General features: G+C 34.1%; 1 protein-coding gene across 1 annotated transcript in view; it reads right to left on the minus strand.

Moving 5' to 3' along the window:
* The window catches only part of LOC145263216 (hsp90 co-chaperone Cdc37-like), a 42,563-nt gene extending 23,729 nt beyond the window's left edge, over positions 1 to 18,834 (minus strand). The window contains exons 1-4 of the mRNA XM_080120301.1: positions 18,613 to 18,834; positions 11,886 to 12,019; positions 2,261 to 2,312; positions 242 to 346 (exon numbers count right to left, since the gene is read on the minus strand). Of these exons, the coding sequence (XP_079976427.1) occupies positions 242 to 346; positions 2,261 to 2,312; positions 11,886 to 12,019; positions 18,613 to 18,654 (333 nt within the window). The 5' untranslated portion in view covers positions 18,655 to 18,834. The remainder of the gene's footprint in view (positions 1 to 241; positions 347 to 2,260; positions 2,313 to 11,885; positions 12,020 to 18,612) is intronic.
* Between the last annotated feature and the right edge of the window lie 782 nt (positions 18,835 to 19,616).

Genomic DNA, 19,616 nt, shown 5'->3' on the forward strand with positions numbered 1-19,616 from the left:
GTGGCCTTTGGGCCTTGGTAAGTAAAAAAATATATATATATGGCATGTTCATAGTAAGTTAAAATCAACTAACAAGGATGAGAATAATGGAGGAAGTTTCATATAATTTTGGATTGAAAACATCAAAGCTAAATGGAAAAAATGGAAAAAAAAATGGAGGATATAAAAAGAGACGAGGGAAAGGGGAGAGGGGGGAAGAAAGAAAGAAAGAAAGAAAGAAAGAAAGAAAGGAAGTCCTCACCTTTTCTTCTTTTTTTAACATTTCTTCTTTTTCACGAAATTTCTTTTCCTGGCTTTCTAATTCTTGTTTTTTCAATTTCAGTTCTTCCATTTCTTCAGTCGGTACCTGAATACAACGAAGACGAATACAACGAAGACGAGGTGGATCAAATTTTATTCAATCAAGAAACAGTTATATATAAACATCATCGATTGAATCATTCAAAGAAAATATTTATTAAGACATTTTTTTTTTTTCAGATGTAAAAGAGATTAAAAATTATCTTTTATTTTAAAACAAAACATACATGAGTTATGAATGATTCAGTTAATCAGTTTATTATTTTAAAAGTTTGATATATTGTTATCTAATTTGCTTGTCGCCGTGCACAGCATTTCTCATTTGTAACTATTTTAGATTGTGGGCAGGGAGTGAATGAAAAAGGTTGAAATTTAGTAAAAGTGGTGGTAGGAGGTGAGAAGAGTTAGAGAAAGGGAGAAAAAGAGAAGCGGAGGGGGGGGGTTACAGCATGCAAATGTTTTTACAAGCATTTTATATATCCAAATATTTATTCCTGGTGTTTGGTTTTACTGTTTTATAGAGTGAGGGGGTGGGAAGAAAGAGGTAAAGGAAGAGGAGAGAGATAGAAAGTGATAGAGAGAGGGAAAAGGAATGGAATAATAGGATGGAAGAAATAGAGATAGAGAAGAAAGAATAGGTAAAGAGAAAGAAGGGGAAGGAATAAAGAGAGAGAAGGGGAAGGAATATAGAGAGAGGGGGGGAAGAAATAGAGAGAGAGGGGGGAAGAAATGGAGAGAGAGGGGGGAAGAAATGGAGAGAGAGGGGGGAAGAAATGGAGAGAGAGGGGGGAAGAAATGGAGAGAGAGGGGGGAAGAAATGGAGAGAGAGAGGGGAAAGAAATGGAGAGAGAGAGGGGAAAGAAATGGAGAGAGAGAGAGGGGGAAGAAATGGAAAGAGAGAGAGGGGGAAGAAATGGAGAGAGAGAGAGGGGGAAGAAATGGAGAGAGAGAGGGGGGAGAAAGGAGAGAGAGGGGGGAGAAATGGAGAGAGAGTGGGAAGAAATGGAGAGAGAGAGAGGGGGAAGAAATGGAGAGAGAGAGAGGGGGAAGAAATGGAGAGAGAGAGAGGGGGAAGAAATGGAGAGAGAGAGAGGGGGAAGAAATGGAGAGAGAGAGAGGGGGGAGAAATGGAGAGAGAGAGGGGGAAGAAATGGAAAGAGAGAGAGAGGGGGGGAAGAAATGGAGAGAAAAAGAGTGGGGGATGGGGGAAAGAGAGAAGGGGAAGAAATGGAGGGAGAGAGAGGGGGGAAGAAATGGAGAGAGAGAGAGAAGGGGAAGAAATCGAGAGAGAGAAGGGGAAGAAATCGAGAGAGAGAAGGGGAAGAAATCGAGAGAGAGAGGGGAAGGGAGAGTGAGAGGCTAGAAGGAAGAGAGAGAGAGGGGATGGATGAAGGGTGAGAGAAATTGGAGATGGAGAGAGGAAGACAGAGATAGAGGGTGGGTGAAAAGAAAAAGAATAGAGGAAGGGAGGTAAGAGAGGTCCGTTTCTTTCCTAGAACATTTAATCTGTCAAGGGAATATTAAATCGACAGGCAAATAAAGGTGACTTTAACCTTTCCCCTCGTGAAGCCACCACAGTGCCTTGATAAGTGATGGCACGCCAGATAAAAAAAAAAAAGTTTTAATTAAATTCATTTCAATACAACATAATCACATCATAGAACCAGTTCCTGTTAGATCACCAAAGTTAAGCAATATTTAACCATGTCAATACTAAATGGGTGACCATTTGGAATTATTGTATATGCTCACCGCTTATCTCAACATTATTTCCAGTCATTCTGGATTTCTCCTTGCACTGGAATAAAGCAGTGCCGATTTAGAAGAGTCGTGGTTGGAGATTGCGCAATCCTTGCCTCACAATTACTTGCACAAATACTCTTGATTAATTAAGGTTTAACAAAACAGAATTAAAAACAGAAATTTAAAAAAATGAAAAGATGATGTTTTCAATGCTTACATTGTCAGCATCTTTCAATTTCTTTTCAAGACTTTGCTTTTCACGTTCGATCCTATGAGTGAGAGAAATGAACCGAATAAAAATTTGCAAAGAAAAACAGAAATGGAAAATTGTTGTTGGTGCTTATCCAGAATTCACCCTAAATAAAAAAAATAAAAATAAAGAACAATCTGTACGAGATATGTACCTGTGACAAAAATATCATACACCAAAAGTCATGCAAATTGACCAAGTAGTTTTATTTTTAAATAAGAAAATCAAATTTTATGGCTAAACTACAAGAGACGATCTTGCAATGCCATCTTTAAAAAGATTCTTGACAGAACAAGGGAGATAACTCCAAATCCAGAATTTAGAAAGAGAGGGAGAGGCATTTTGCTTTAAAATTATTTTCTTTAGAAAAATAAAACTACTTCATTGATTCACGTGATTTTTAGTGTATGATATTTTCTTTCTGTCACAACAACATACAGCATACAGATGAAAAAAAAATTAATACAGAGGGAATTCTGGATAACAGTTCCGCATTTTAATAATAAGAATTAGCAATAATAATTTGCAAGATCTGTTTTCCAGTGTTGCCATAAAAAAATTGAGAAAAACAAGAATCAAACTCCCACAAATAAATCAATTCTTCATCAGAAACGCCAATTTTCTATGCATGATATAAAAAAATATTCATATTAATAAAATGAAAAACTTGCTGGATCAGAAAAACGATGAAAATGGATAGTAAACTAATGAAATGTCTTTTTGCAAAACTATATGCAAATTAGTTAAACATAACACATCAAACAAAACTATATGCAAATTAGTTAAACATAACACATCAAACAAAACTATATGCAAATTAGTTAAACATAACACATCAAACAAAACTATATGCAAATTAGTTAAACATAACACATCAAACAAAACTATATGCAAATTAGTTAAACATAACACATCAAACAAAACAAATCAGATATTTGACAAAAAAACAAAATAGGCAATAAAAAAAAAATGTATATACAGAGACCCGACAGTTTATTTAGCCACAGTTTCATGCTACATTAATTTTCAATATTATCGTCAATGGCAGAGATGGCAATTTCAAGGAGGGCATGCGTCACATTTTGGTAACAATATCCATGCCTATAGCAGCAAAGGACTCCACAATGGCAGCATTCAGAGAATCGAGTGTGTTGTGGGTAGGCTTGTTTGTCTTGGCCCTGATCATGTCCCACAAGACATAATCAACAAGATTGTACTCTGGTTAGGAGGGCCACCACATGTCCAGCAGTCAGTGGTAAGGAAAATTATTGAGCAGGCACGTCTGGGTTATTTTGGTTTTGTGTGCAGATGCAGTCGACACAATTTAGTGCATGGTTTAAGGTGCGTTTTGATTGGTTGTCAAATTGAAAGAATATTAATAAAGATTAGCTGCTTTAATTTGGAAAAAAAATGAACGCGTAAAATTGAGTAATGAAAAAATATTCAGATTTCAGATTTTTGCAATTCAAAGTTAATAGTTTTAAGTCGCTTTAAAAAATAATTCAAGCAATAAAAGCAAATACAAATTATATATTCAGAAAGATTTTTTTGATGTTTTATTTCCCTTGCAACCATAAAAATACTTTTTAAAATTGGCCCAGAAATAAGTGAGAAATTGTGAGTTTAATTAATTTTTTTTTTTTTTTTAATGTTGCAAAACAAGGGCGAATCAGTTGCAGATGCTTGTAATAAAAAGTGATGCGGTGAGGAACGAAAAAAAAAAAGATGATGACAGTTAAAGATGACCGGGAACCCAAGATGGGTCCGTTGTATCTACAGAGTTTGTTGTTGAAAGAGAAAAGTGGCTAGTGATTAACCAATCATTTACTTCAAATTTTCAGGCTTGGTTGGTCTTTTGTGAAGAACACAGTGGCAAGAATGAATGGAACCAACTCAACCAAATCATTCAAGTACTAATAAGTATACGAAAATGGACAATTATCAGGAAACTAAACAGTATACAAGTCGTGATATACCAGGATTCATATAGATTTTCAATGTCCATTTTCAAGCTCTTTTCAGACAAAATTCAAGTTTTAAAAACAAAATTTGATAAATAAAGAATGATATAATAAACCAAAACAAATAATATTTAAATATTTAAAATATATTTTAATATTATTTATTTTGATTTTCACTTTGGCTGCTTCAGTAAAGTATATGGATAGCATTCATGATAAAGGGGCATAACTCTTGTATCAACAATTCGTTATTTTCATGGAAAGTGTTCGACTGAGCTTCAATCTATGGTCCCCCCTCGCCAAACTTTCACAAGAAACACTTGTCTAGCTGTAAACACTATCAATAATTCCCCGCACTCTTTATCTGTGCCTAAACCTAAACGTAGATTCCATGAACAAAGCTTCTTTCTTAGAACTGCACGCCTGTGGAATTGTCTTCCGTTTTCCTGCTTTCCGGCTGACAACAATATGGTTGTCTTCAAGTCTAACGTAAATAAGTTCTTGATGAACTGTTCCATATAAGTTATCAAATTTACCAAATTTTCATTACTAATGATTACTATATTGTCCAATTTCTACTGTACACTCTTTAACCCTTATCCTTGAGTGGCCTCTTGGCCTTGATAATGTGGTGATGCCTATGTAAAAAAAAAAAAAAAAAAAAAAAGAAAAAAATTCAGTCAAGTAGTTTCCTGCTTGGTACAGGCATTTCCATCCATCTCTCTCCCTCGAGGGATTCATGAATTCATTGTTGCTCATCATTTTTGATGTTGCCCAGGTGTTCAGCATGTTTCTCACTGTCGTCCTTTGCTTCTTCTATTTACGATCTTTCCCGTTATTATTTGCTGGTTGTCGGAGAGTAGTTTGATGACGATCAGGTGACATCTGTCTATCATGGTAATCCTTACCGAGCGAGGTGTTCCGATTAAAAACCCTATTCACGCTGTTTCTCAAATAAAAAGTTTGCAGTTGTATAGACAGAAGCTTGCAGTTTTTCTGTCTGAGCAATACCCATATATGGCAATTGTCTTGACCATTGAATCCAAAGGTATATTCTGCTCAGCATAACGAAATACAAAACCATGAACAAAATTATTTCTGTTTGTCTCTGTATTACCTCAGTCACCTGCTTTCCATGACCTCACGTTACCCTGATCAGGAGGAGGGGGGGGGGGGCTACAGTGAGTACTCGACCATGCCCCAGGGTCTCTCAGAGGGAAGGAGGCATGTTATTTTTACTTTGACAATAATGCTGTCCCAAATATCACCAATTCCGCAAATAATGATATGATAAAATTTCAAAAGAATGTATTTCTTTTGATTTTATTTTTAATATTTAAAAAATATTTTAATAGCATTTTAATTAATATTTTGAAAATATATAAATTGTATTTTAATTAATATTTTGAAAATATATTAATAGTATTTTAATTAATACTTTAAAAATATTTTAATCGTATTTTAATTCATATTAAAAAAGATAATTTAATAGCATTTATTTTAATTTTATTTTTAATATTCAACACAAATTTTTACTGGATAAAAAGACTACAATCTTCGAGGCTTTTTAAGATATTTTCCATAGTTACAAGGATTTTCCAAAGTAATAATAGAAATAAGGCCTTTTCAAGGCAAAAGTGAAAATTCAAGGATTTTTCAAGTCTGTACGAACGCTCGAGTTACATCAGATTGCAAAATGTGAATTCAAACCTAATCAACAATCTATATAAAAGCGAAAATGTGTGTATGTATCTTCCCTTTTTGTGTATGTCCAAGGCAACTTCTTAAAACTTTTTATATCACATATAAATCGTAATATCTCCGAGTTAACAATGGAGCTCGCCTGTCTATTTAATTTGCTCGACTTCGGGAAGATAAATATTCAATATTTGTCGCTCGCCGCATGTGGATTAGGCTTTTTCATATAATAAAAGCGACACTAAATCTGGCAATATTTTTCCGGTGGTGATCGTCAGAAATGTCCGAAAACAATCAGCTTTGATCAATGTGGAAATATTTTGTATATATCAAACAATTGCTATTCAATTTAGACCCTACCAACATCTTCGGAAAATAAAAATAAAAAAGTGTTCCCGCAGTAAATAAAATACTATCCCGCAGTCAAAGTTGACCTCATTAAGTCATTAAAAGGTGCACCTGCCAAATCTAAGTAATTAAATAAATTCAAACGTGTTTCCGTTAGTATCTCGCGGTGGGTCAATGGTTAACGTTGCACACTTTTTTTTTCACACTTTAATTTCCAACTTCGCCTCAAGGGTTCGGGTTCGTCCCTCATACTCACCTGCCAAAACTTTTTTTTTATTTTACCCCCCCCCCCGAGAGTTTTTATCCAAAACCACACCCACCTCCAAACACATGGGCAACGCCGGGTACCCCTCGCTAGTAAAAAATAAATGGATAAACATTATCATTAATGTTGATAATTATTTTAATTGCTGAACACAATTTTTCTTTAGCTACATATTAGCATTACAAACAATTTTAGAGTTAATATAGAAAAGAATTTATTGGGGGGGGGGCTAAAGTGAGTACTCGACCATGCTCAAGGGTCTTCCACAGACTCGCGGAGGGAAGGAGGCGTCTTACATTTCCTTTGAGTGGAAATAATGGTATGATAAAAGAATGTATTTCGATTTGCTTTTTAATTTTCTGACACAGATTTTTACTAGACATGAAGAATACGATTTTCAAACCCTTTGCAAGACATTTTTCTCATATTTTTAAGGCCTTTTTAAGATAATGCTTAAAGGTTAGGGTTTTTTCAAGTCTGTGTGAATCTTGCATGTATGTGTAAGGAGGAGGGGAACAACAGGTGTGATATTGGCAAATTATAGGAAACCTAAGGGTTTTTTAGGATGTAGTGTAGGTAGCCATTGATACAGGCAGTTTGTATCAATACCGAGTGCAGAAAAAAGTATTTTTGAAAATCATAGAAGATGCACTGCTTTTGATCATGTAGACATGTCGACGTATGTTAGAAACATGAAAAAAGTGCTCAAGGTTGTTCAGATCAGCAAAATAATACGTAGTTTCCTTACAGACTTAATAAAAAAAAGGAAATTTATTGAAATTTTGTAGTTCAGTGAGAAAAGTTCAGAGTATTAAAAATAAATAAGTTTATACATTTGTTTTTTATGAGCAGATGGATGTGAAATGGTTAATCAGTTGTGTGTATGCATATATGATAGTGTGTGTATGCTCGTGTGTATGTGTGAGTGTTAAGGGACTCTTAAGAAGGGTGTTATCGGCCATGACATGACAATTGGTGGTTGGAAAGGTTACTTGTAGTTGTTAAAAAAAAAATGAGCATTGTCTTGCTAGCATTAACCATGACTCTGTTTTTGGCCGAATTCTACTATAGACTAGGGGTCATTTGCCAAGTATTCAGCCATTGCTTTGTTTATGTGGCCATTCGATTTTTGCTATCATGTTGGAAATAGTGTGTCGAGTCATCAGCAAATACATCTATCTCAAATGTGATGGTCATTTATGAAGATCAAGTTTGGTTCTTTTGTGTTATGGCATATCAACCATTTTTTAAGTGATTAAAGCCAGTAATTTCAGAAGAAAATTTTGATTTCATGTTGTTTATATCTTGAAATATTTATTCATGGTGTTTGGTTTGGTGATTTTGTTTTATGGCATATCAACCCTTTTTCGGTTCAAACGTTTTTATGCTTCAAGTTTTTTATATCTATATTCCGTTCTAAATTAAGTGTATATTTCTGAGTTCGACCAGATAAACCTGAAGAAGGTCTGAGGTTACATCAACTAAAACGTTGTGAAAATAACACTAAAGGTAGGAACGGTAGTCAGAATAATCCAAAAAGGGTACTACAGATCATAATTTTAATATAGCACTGCATGACAACAGAAGTGGCTGTGTGTCACAAACTCGATGAGGGGTTGGAAAAACCTTTAGAAGGATGTTTCCAGAAAAATCAATGCCAAATCAATGACCCAGTCTTTGTAAGAAGGAAAAAAATGTACGGAGGATAATTATTATTTTTACCGCTAAATTTAAACTAACCTTAAAATATGTACTGATTGCTTGCTGTCAACCAAAACGCTTTCAAACAACCACAAAAAAAAAAAAAAAGAAAAAAGGAAGTGTTGTTTTTAAATAACAAAAATTTTTTTTTTCGATGCTTGTGCAGTTCAGCAAAGATATTAAAAAAATGAAGATAAAGAAAAACCTATATGATGTACGTGCCCATTATGGAATGAAATTCTCATTAAAATTTTTTAAATCGCTTAATTTCATCAAACATTTTTTTTTTTACAGAGGAAAATCTGAGACAGATCACGGTGCAGCCATCTTAGCAATTTCAGTTACAAGGGTGGGGGTGCCAGGGGGGGATAACTCCATCTAATTCTTGAAGTTTGCCAAAATTTGCCAAGATTATTTTTAGTTTTTAATAATTTTAGGTATTCCTTATTTCTTTATTCTTTCAAAAAATCATTTCAAAATTTATTAATAAAATTATTAAAACTTCATGTGCGTTTTGACAAACTTCAAGAACTAGAGTTATCTCCCCTGGCACACACACCCTCTTAGCTGAAATTGCCCAGATGGATTTTATTTTACTCTAAAACAGAAAAATTTTAAAAAAATAAATAAATAAAAAACTACTTGATACAAATTAAGCAATGTTTTTATGAGAACTTCATTCCATAACGGGCATATACATCAAAGATTTTTCTTTATCTTCCGTCTTTTGGTGCTAATTGGGTTAGCGACAATTATGTAAGGGAGATAACTAGTATCAACTAAGCAAAAATAAGCATTTTTTTGCAAGAGATAATTTGGGACGTTAAATAATCAATCAAACAATGAATGAATTTCAAGAAAAAAAAAAAAAAGTTCGTGTCCACACAAGAGCATAATCCCAAAAATTGCTGAGGTAGTTTTTGAAAAAGGAAATACTCAAAGTAAAAAATCACATCGCTTCGAAACTGAAAACGAAATTTGCGATCATAAATATTTTATTATAATTTCTAGTGGCGTGAACTATTTATTCTTTGCTAAAACGAGGACGTCCTAAATTTGATGTGTGTTCAGTCTTAAGAATTCAAACAAATGATTATGTTAATTAGGAATAACCAACAATGATGAAGTAGTTTTCTAGTTATGATAAATGTTCACCTACTTAAAAATAAAGTAATAATTACAAATTTGTAACTTTTTTCAGAATTTAATAATTTGTAATAAAAATTTGTTGATATTGCAAAAGCAAAACTATTTAATTATAAGAACATATATAAAACTACTTAAAAATAAAGTAATAATTACAAATTTGTAACTTTTTTCAGAATTTAATAATTTGTAATAAAAATTTGTTGATATTGCAAAAGCAAAACTATTTAATTATAAGAACATATATAAAACTACCTAATTAAAATGAAAAAAAAAACAATAGAATTAAATTATAAAAATTAAAAAATGTTTTCAATTTTTTTTTTTCACAATATGAACATTCATATTTGATTTCACAATTTTTAGCCGATTTAATAAATCAACTGCTTCAGTAATTATTATTACTAAAAAAGTAGACCCCTACTTCAAATATTTCTTTTTTTTTTTTATAAACTGTTAATATTTTTTTTATTCCATTTTCACCCCAAACAAGGCATAATGCCACTTTGATATAGGGAGCTACTATCGAGGACATAAGTTGCAGGGATACTATGTAGGAAGTTAAGCGATATGCCTGTTCACGTTACACTTGAACTTCTGCATGTCAGTACAGTTGGGAAAGCAGGAACCTGGAAGGGAGTTCCAAAGTCTAACGGTTCTTCGGAAGAAATTATTGGAATAGAAGGCTTTCTTACATCTAGGGATCTCTACTGTGTAGGGGTGGAATTTTGCTGTTTGTTGAGTTTGTCGGGGATATTTACATTGAAGGGGTACAAGGCTCGTAGTTCATCAGAATATTCACCATTAAAATACTTGTAGAACAGGCAGAGGGATGCAAGATTCCGTCGAATTGCTGAAGCAGTTTACGAAAAAATGTATTCACATATTATTATTACTTGAAATTGTTTTACTGTTCAACTAATTATTTTAGCGTCTCAAAAATATCTCTGGCAAAAGATGCTTATTTTTGCTTAATTGATACTAGTTATCTCCCTTAGATAATCATCTTGAACTCAATTAACGTCTATTTTTTTAATATCTTTGCTAAACTGCACAAGCACCAATTTTTTTTAGGAAAAAATAGAAAAATTGTTTCACTGTTTATGTTTTGTTCAAAATAAATCTTTCTTCATAAAAAAAAATATACATTCAGGCGAGTTTTTTTATTTTTATTTTGACGATTCGGTTTGATATTTTATTTCTGAATTTCTACTATAATAACTGCCAATTTGTATTATTTGTATTATGCAGATTAGTCTTTTTATCTTGAGTGTTAACATAATTCAAATAAGATTCAGTTGTGACACTCTCCTAGAGGTTGAAGGTTCAATCCTCAGTGCGGGTGATATTCAGAATACACTTGCGAATTACTTAAAACTTCTACTTGGTCATAGCTGACAGAATGAGAGCATATTATCCAGTGGATTAAATAAAGAGTTTTGTTCAAAAATTCGAAATTCAGTGCAGATTTAAAAGTAAGAGACATCTGAAGAAGGTCGGAAGTTACATCGTCCGGAACGTTGTGAAAATAACATTCATAATGAAAACAATAATCCGACAAATCCAAATAATACAAATTCATTTCTGATTTTTTGAGATGATGATTAGTTTATCATATTTTGTGGATTCTTCGGACTACTGTTCTCATCTCAAGTGTCATTTTCCTGTTTTGGTTGATGTAACCGCCAACCTTCTTCAGGTGCATCTTGTCAAACTCAGAAATCTGGACGGAATTTCGAACGGAACCCTTTATTTACTTCATGGGGGTAGCATGCTCTCGTTCTGTCAGTCATGTCTAGATAGAGGTCCCAAGTATTTCACAATTATATTTTTTGATCGTCCACACTAAATATTGAACCTCCAACCTTCAGAAGTATATAATTTTTACAATTGATTTTTCTTTAACCACCGCATCACGAGTTCTTGCGGAGTTCAACAAAATTACCGTGAAGAAGGTCAGAGGTCACATCAATTAAAATGTTATAAAAATGACACACAAAATGAGAACCGTCGTCTGAAGAATCCGAATACGAATAATATAGATTTGGTTTGACTCTGCTTTTTCCGGTGGTTTTGTTTGGTTCAAATTCTGTAGAAGTATTTTATCTGGTTGGTTGTTTTGTGGCATATCAACCCTTTTTCAGTTATTTACTGTAGAATCCAGTAATTTTGGAAAAAAGTGTTTTTATACTTAAAGTTCTGTATATCTTCAAAAGTTTAGTCATAGTGTTTGGTTTGGTTGTTTTCTAGATGAAAATTGTTTTTGCAGAACATGATTGAGTTTTGCAAAGAGGAAGGAAAAAACCCAATAACATCAATGTTTGGTGTATTTCAGTACAGGAAGCCGGTATCTTCAGACACAAGTAGTATAATATAAGGAATTATTTTGTCACATAAAGAAAAAAAAATATAACAATGATAAAGAAACTAAAAAATAAATTTGTCGTGTGCAGAAAAAAAAAAGAATACATACTTTAAGCGGTCTTCTTCAAACTGCTTCTTATTTTGTGCAGCTTTTTCCATTTTCTCAACGCGAGCTTGATGACGCCAACGAAACAAACTGGCTGTGTCGATATTGGGATGAGTGTCATCCTCATCATCAGAGATCTGAAAAAAAAAAGAAAAGATATTTGATAATAGGATTCAATAAAACCAGTGTCACAGCGACAATTTCTATAAGAACAACAAAAAGCAACTGATTTTAATTTAGTCAGACTGGCATGTCATCTTGGTAAAATATATAAACATTTTTTTTTCAGACTAAATGTTCATTTCAACTTGCCGACATATTTCTATTTCTTTTGTTCATGCCCAAACTCATTCATAGCTTAAAGTGGTTTAATTTTAAATCTTTCTTATCTCACGATAGCTCAAACTATAGAGAACACGGCTGGAGTGCTAAATGGTTCAGTTTTGGTTTGGATGATTGCATGCTGATGGCATCCAATATATATATATATATATTAGTGTGAGGACGATTAATTGGAATCAGGAATTTGAAATTGGGACTTTTTGGGACATTGGAATTCTTTTCCGATATAAAAACGGTTCTTTTAATTTTCTTTTTTTGGGGAGCCACTGTTTGTTGGAATAATAAAGCAAAAAATATTTATTGATTTTAAACAACCAGTAAATCTAAAATCAATAGATCATTCACCACAAATGTATTTTTATGTTAGAGAAAATATCTGCACATGTTTTTTTTTTTTTTTACAGTAATTGGGAAAAAGTGAAAGTGAAAGTGTGTGTGTGTGTGTGTGTACATTTCCCTACCAAACTACTCTGTCAATTTTCAATCTTCAGACTCGAGATTTTACATAAGGCATATTGAGATTTGGGAAAAATTTTTTAATCGGTTTTCAGCCAGAAATTTGGCTATCAAGAGGTCAAAGTTCAATGATTTGACTTTTGATAACTCTACCAAACTCCTCTGCCAATTTTGAGTTTAAACACTTGAAATTTTAGATGTAGGTTACTTGGACATGGATCTAACTTTTTAAATTGATTTAAGCCCAAAACAATAAATGTTAAGGGGTCAAAATTGGGGTCAAAGTTAAAAAATATTTGACCTCTGCAGTCTTTACCAAATTACTCAGCCAATTTTTAGTCTAAACATTTGAAATTTTACATAAAGTGTATTCAGGCATAGGGCAAGCTTTTTAATCGGTTTTTGGGGGAAAATTTGGCTGTCAAGAGGTCAAAGTTGACCTTTGCAGACTCTACCAAACTCCTCTGCCAATTTTGGGTCTAAACATTTGAGATTTTAGATGTAGGTTGCCTGGACATCAGTCAAGCTTTTTAATATATAAATACATATGCACATAAAGTTATGAACAGTACATAGGGCCCGAGCAAAGCTGGGCTGAACTGCTAGTATATATATATATATATAATATTCAATAGAAAATGGCTCTGTAAATATAAAATCTGCACAAATCAAAATACATTTAAGCATATTTTACAACTGGGTAAGGCCGAGCATCCCTGTCTCATACTTAACAAAAAGCAACAATTTATAACAAAAGTGTTTTGGAAATATTTGAGATTTTCGATTCTTTTGAATCATTCAGACTAATGTTCTCATCTTGGATATTATTCTCACTTGGCCGATAAGCACCGACCTTTTTCAGATATGTCTAGTTGCACGCAAGCGATAAAAGTGTTTATTTTATTGTTCGATACATTTTTGGGTTAAACATTATTTTAAACCACAAAACAAATATTACTTCATAAAAATTTTTTTGGGGAAGAAAAGTTCAAATATTTACTAAATAACAATTAATTAATCATGAACTTTTTAGATGAGGATTGGTTATGTATATTATTTAGATTCTTAAGACTACTGTTCTCATCTCGAGTGTCATTTTCACAGCGTTTCAGTCAATGTAAGCTCCGATCTTCTTCAGGTGTATCTTGTCGAACTAGGAACTTAGATGAAATTTCGAACATAACTCTTTATTTACTTCATAGGTGTAGCATGGTCTCATTCCGTCAGCCATGACTGGATAGAAGTCCTAAGTAATTCGCAATTGTATTTTTCATTAATGGATTCTGGTCCATGCAATAACTTCTGGTGGGGCTTCTCGATGCCATATAATTGAGTAATTATTACAACTTTACCTTATGTGCTACAAAAAAAAAAATTTCTTTACTTCTTTTTCTCCCTTATTTTCCCTCTCTGCCTTACTAACCAAATCTGTCGACCTGTTGCACAAATCCTAAAACTCAATCATGAAAAGTTAAAAGAAAAAAACACGATTAAACCCAAAAACTCAACTTCCAGCATAGACCCCCATTATCATGTCTCTTCCTCCAACATCAGGAGTCTAGGTTCCAACCTTCCAGTGGTTGAAATCCAATTACAGAAGACCAAACCAGACATATTCTTCTTAAGCAAAACTGACATTGGACCGACTATTTCCCTAGATGAGTTTGTAATTAAAGGTTATTCTAATTTAACATCCGAATCTGACCCACAAGATCGCCATGGGTATGGAATATGTGCCTACATTAAGAATGGCTATGTTGTAGGGACATCTTCAGAGAGGACCCCAATTTGCCCTATATGTGCTTCCAGGTTGCACTTGCTCACACAACCGAGTTTGTATTTGCCTGCTATTACCCCATAACAGCAGTTACTATCTTTTAGAGAATATCTGAGAAAATTGACAACATCCTGTCTGCTCATCCTTCAGCTAGCATTCACATCTGTGGAGACTTCAATGTTCACAATGTGGAATGGTTAGCCTAAACAAACAAGACAGATGATGAGGGGAGGTTCTGTCATGATTTTTACATTGCTTATGACCTAACTCAGATTATTCACGAACCCTCCCATATACCAGACACTGATGGTCAGTATGCAAGTCTCCGAGACCTTTTTCTCACAACTTGCCCTGAGCTGTTCATCCTCCATTCTGTCTCCACTGGGATCTTCCAACCACTCGGTTGTCTCATATAAAATTAAAACAAAATGTAATAAGTCCTCCGACATAATTCTCCATCGTACAGTATATCGATACTCTATGGCTGACTGGGATAGCTTTCGTACAGATCTACCTTTGCGTTCCATGTTTAAAAAGAAAGTATCCTCTATAGTATCAGACCTGACGGAATGGTTAATTGTAGGTATACACCACTTTACACCCTCAAAAAAATTCCAGCAAAAACCTAACAGCCAGCCAAGGTTCTCTCCAGCATGTGCTGATGTCATTGCGCACAGAAATCACTATTTCCATTGCTTCCAACGTAATAAATGTACTGAGACTAAAGCCGCCTATAAGGCTGCCAGTAACCACTGTAAAAGAGTAATAAAAAATACGAGAGAATTGTATGCTCAGTCCGTCAAGTCCAAAGTAGCTGAGCAACAGCTTGACTCTCACTAGTTTTGGCAAATAACAAACAGGGTGCTCTATCCCAATCATCATCAATGAGCTTGATGCAATCTCGTCAGCATCGGACAAAGCCAAATCCTAATTGCAGTTAATACTACTCTATGCAATCAGGGCCGTATTTCCTCCTGTGTCTGAAACTGTGACATACAACTATCTGTGCGTGATATTGCCAAGCTAATCAAAAACCTCGATTCCAGTAAAGCAACTGGCCCTGACAGGATTCCTATTATAGTGCTGAAAAAGCTCCAACTAGAACTAGCTCCCATACTTACAAAGCTGTTTAATTCTGGAAGCCGTTCTTAACAAGGGGAGGTTGGGGGGTGTATTCCGAAAGTCATTCTTAACATGGGGTGTTTATTTTGAAAGTTAATTTTAAAAAAAAAAGATTAAAACAGAATGAAATTTAAATTTCCATTCCATTTTTTAAACAACTGTAAAACAGAGCGTTCACCGCAAGTTTTACAAAATTTCGTTCTGATAGTGTAGAAGTGTCGCTTTTTTTTTTTTAAAAAAAAACAAAAAAACTCCTTTAGCAATTTATTATCTTTTCCATTAGTATTTATGACAAGTGGTTTGCTTAAAACTGTTCTTTGGCCTTTTGGATAGGATAAAAAGATGTTTCCTGGAGTAAATGCGGTATTGTGGTGACTGCAATGATTCTACCCAAGAGTAGGATCGACAAATAAAATACATAAAGGATGAGCAACAACTTGAATTTTCCACACACTTTAGACGGCCTTGTGCCTAATTTGTTCAAAATTCAAACTGCAATTTGAATAAAGAAATGTTCTAATACTAGCAAACATCACAAATAAAAATTGAAACCAAAAGATGTAATTTTAAAATGAATAAAAATGAAAACTATTTCTTTTTTTTATTATTATTTCTACTTTACAACTAAGTCTGTGTGGAAACGTCCGTTCCCAAATAAAATCCTCTAAGCAAAAGAAGGTAGCTGCCACTCAGACTTAGCGTTAGTGGTAAAATTAAGAAGTGGAGAGGATAAGTTGCTAACCATTGTCGAAACTTTAATTCCGACCATAGTAGGGCTGGATGATCCGAGATGGGGCTGGTTTAAAGGTTGCGAAATGATCATTATTTTGCGACTCCAACTCGGGAGTCAGTTAACAGCTATTTGAAAAAATTACGAAGCATTGACTCTCTGGTGAGATGTTGGACTAGCTCCAAAAGGAACCAACAACCTCCACATTCCGCAGAGGCCCTCGTCCGCAGCATACCTCACACCACGCCTAGACTTGGAAGGTGCATATACGTCGGCAAGCAACTGGTAACAGATAAAGTGCTCACCGAGGTATTGCTAGTAACCTACCGTGTCACGTAACACTTTAAACGCAGTATAAGAAAACTACTGGCAAACAGGGAACACTGCAGAACACGGAGGATGTCAGCACCCCCCCAGAACTCTCGAATGAAGTGGCGTGCATCAAATGACAACCAAATGACCACGACTTGGCCCAAGGTATGGTCAATATATAACCAAGGGCCAGCCAGCCACCCACCACTCCTCCCAGTAACAATGTAGTCGCCTCAGGGTAGAACCGACCATCTTGGACATCCACCCCTCCTTGACATTGGTCCTTCCCTTATTTTGGCCCCATCATTTTAATAAAATATTTGGTACTTATGCACTTATGTCATTGTGCTGAAATAACAGCATTATTATTTTGAAAGCCATTCTTAATATAGGGAATGGAGGATTTTTTGTAACTATTCTGTACTTCTACATAATTTAATAATAAAAAAAAAAAAAGATGTGAAACTTGAAAAAGTAGCACGGTAAGATAATTGTATAAGTACCAAAACCTTTTAAAATTCGTCAAACCAGAAGAGTAACCGACCCTCAGCAGGAAGTCTTATGGAATTTGTAGGCGGATGTTGTCGAGAGTACCCCCCCCCTTCTGAGTCCCACAATTTTCACTTTTTTTTAATTTTTTTTTTTAACTTTTTTCCTGTTAATATCATCGATTACAGACTGAAGTTTCAGATTATGAAAAGAGAATTGAAAAAAAAAAAAAAAATTTTTCATAACTTTTCACGTAGGGTTCAGTTTTCAATTATAGTGTTGTACTAAATTCAACACGAACTTTGTGACCACCATGAAAAAGAAATGGCAACTGTGACCAAAAGGTAGAGGTTAGAACAGATGGGTTAAAAAAAAAAAAAAAAAAAGATTTCTTTACCCCCCTCCTCCCACTCTCATCCATGTATCTACCCATCCTCTCTCTCAACTACGTATGCATCAGTCTCATATCTATTCATCGTGGTCACAAAGTTCATGTTCAATTTAGTACAACGTTATATAATTGAAAACTGAACCCCCACGTGAAAAGTTATATAAAAAAAATTTTTTTTTCACTTTTATAATCTGAAACTTAAGTCTGGAATCGATGATATTAACAGGAAAAAGTAAATAAAAAAAAAGTGAAAATTGTGGGATTCAGAAGGGGGGGGGGCACTCTCGACAACGTCCGCCAATTTGTAGGTTAAAAAATAAAGGAAGAAAAATCAACAGTTTTGTACTAATTTTTATTTTACAAAAATATGTAATCAAATAAGTGGTTGGATTTTTTGGGTTATGCAGTTTACGAACCATGCTGCTGCTGCAGTAATATTTAGAAAGCCATTCTTAACATGAACATGAGAAACAGAACATTCTGTACTTTTTTTAAACTAACAACAAATACATTTGAGAAAATGAAACTCTCGCCGAAAATTGTTTAATATCAGGAACTAAACCTGACTGACACTACATCGTTGGCTGCTGACATATTTCTAAAATTCATCTGATTTGTTAAAAAAATCATCAGAAAAAAAAAAATCAGAAAAATTAATACGGTTGATTAATTCGCTCTGTCACCGCTTGGAAAATACGATACAATCCGATTTTATTTGGGAATTCGTATTCAATAAAGTTTGAGGTACTTATGCACTTTTGTTACCGCGCTATTTTTAAATAGATTTTATTTTTTCAGGTTAAATTCAAGTTTCACGATATCTTCTATTATTATTATTAAATTGTCAGGTGGAAGCACAGAATAGTAACAAAACACCCTCCCCATGTTAAGAATGGCTTTCAAAATAACGTTATTTTTTCGGCACGGTAACAGAAGTGCATAAATACCAAGTTTGATACCCATTTTGGGAGTTAACCGCTTAAAGATAATCAAGGAAAGAGTATTTTATTCATTTAAGAAAACAAAACCAGACAAAAAACAAACTGAATATCAAGTTAAAAACGTCAAACACATGCCATCATCGTATTTTGTTGTTCATTTGAAAACTCACCTCAATATGATCCCATTTACTATAATTTATTACTTTGGACATTTTTATGAACTTTTGTGGCTTTCTTCTTTTAGATAATTATTATCTCTTAAAGAAACTTAATTGTCGCCAAGAAATATAATTAAAAGGAAATCATAAATCTAGTATTCGATATTTGCAGCCAACAAAATATGGCTGCGTTCTCTCGGCAGTAAATGACGTTCTGTGCGCTGATTGGACAATAATAAAAATTGATTTCAATCTTTAATTATGACTGCATTCTTTGTGGAGTAAATGGCAATTTGTACGCTGATTGGTCAATAATCTACATTTTTGAGTTGAACGTTAATAATTTTGATTTTTCGGCTTGGCCTTTTGGCCAAGATCAAAGTGTAGTATCTGTTCTTCAGATGCGGCACTTCCATTTCTCGTTCTCTTTCAAGTGGAGGAGAAATCCTTCACGACTGAGACAATTTTTATTTTTTGTACCTTTTCTCCACGTTAAAAAACGACCCTGGTGTCTAACTCTGTTCCGTGGGGAGACATTGTAAATAGGTACTATTCTCAACTTTTTTTTTTTTACATAGGCATTACCACATTATCAAGGCCAAGAGGCCACTCAAGGATAAGGGTTAAAGAGTGTACAGTAGAAATTGAACAATATAGTAATCATTAGTAATGAAAATTTGGTAAATTTGATAACTTATATGGAACGGCTCATCAAGAACTTATTTACGTTAGACTTGAAGACAACCATATTGTAGTCAGCCGGAAAGCAGGAAAACGGAAGACAATTCCACAGGCGTGCAGTTCTAAGAAAGAAGCTTTGTTCATGGAATCTACATTTAGGTTTAGGCACAGATAAAGAGTGGGGGGGGGGAATTATTGATAGTGTTTACAGCTAGACGAGTGTTTCTTGTGAAAGTTTGGCGAGGGGGGACCATAGATTGAAGCTCAGTCGAACACTTTCCATGTAAATAACGATACATTAGAGACAAACTCGCAACATCTCTTCTGTGAGATAG

The sequence above is a fragment of the Euprymna scolopes genome, chromosome 38, assembly GCF_053919585.1.
Source record: "Euprymna scolopes isolate OS-2025 chromosome 38, ASM5391958v1, whole genome shotgun sequence".
Lineage (NCBI taxonomy): Eukaryota > Metazoa > Mollusca > Cephalopoda > Sepiida > Sepiolidae > Euprymna > Euprymna scolopes.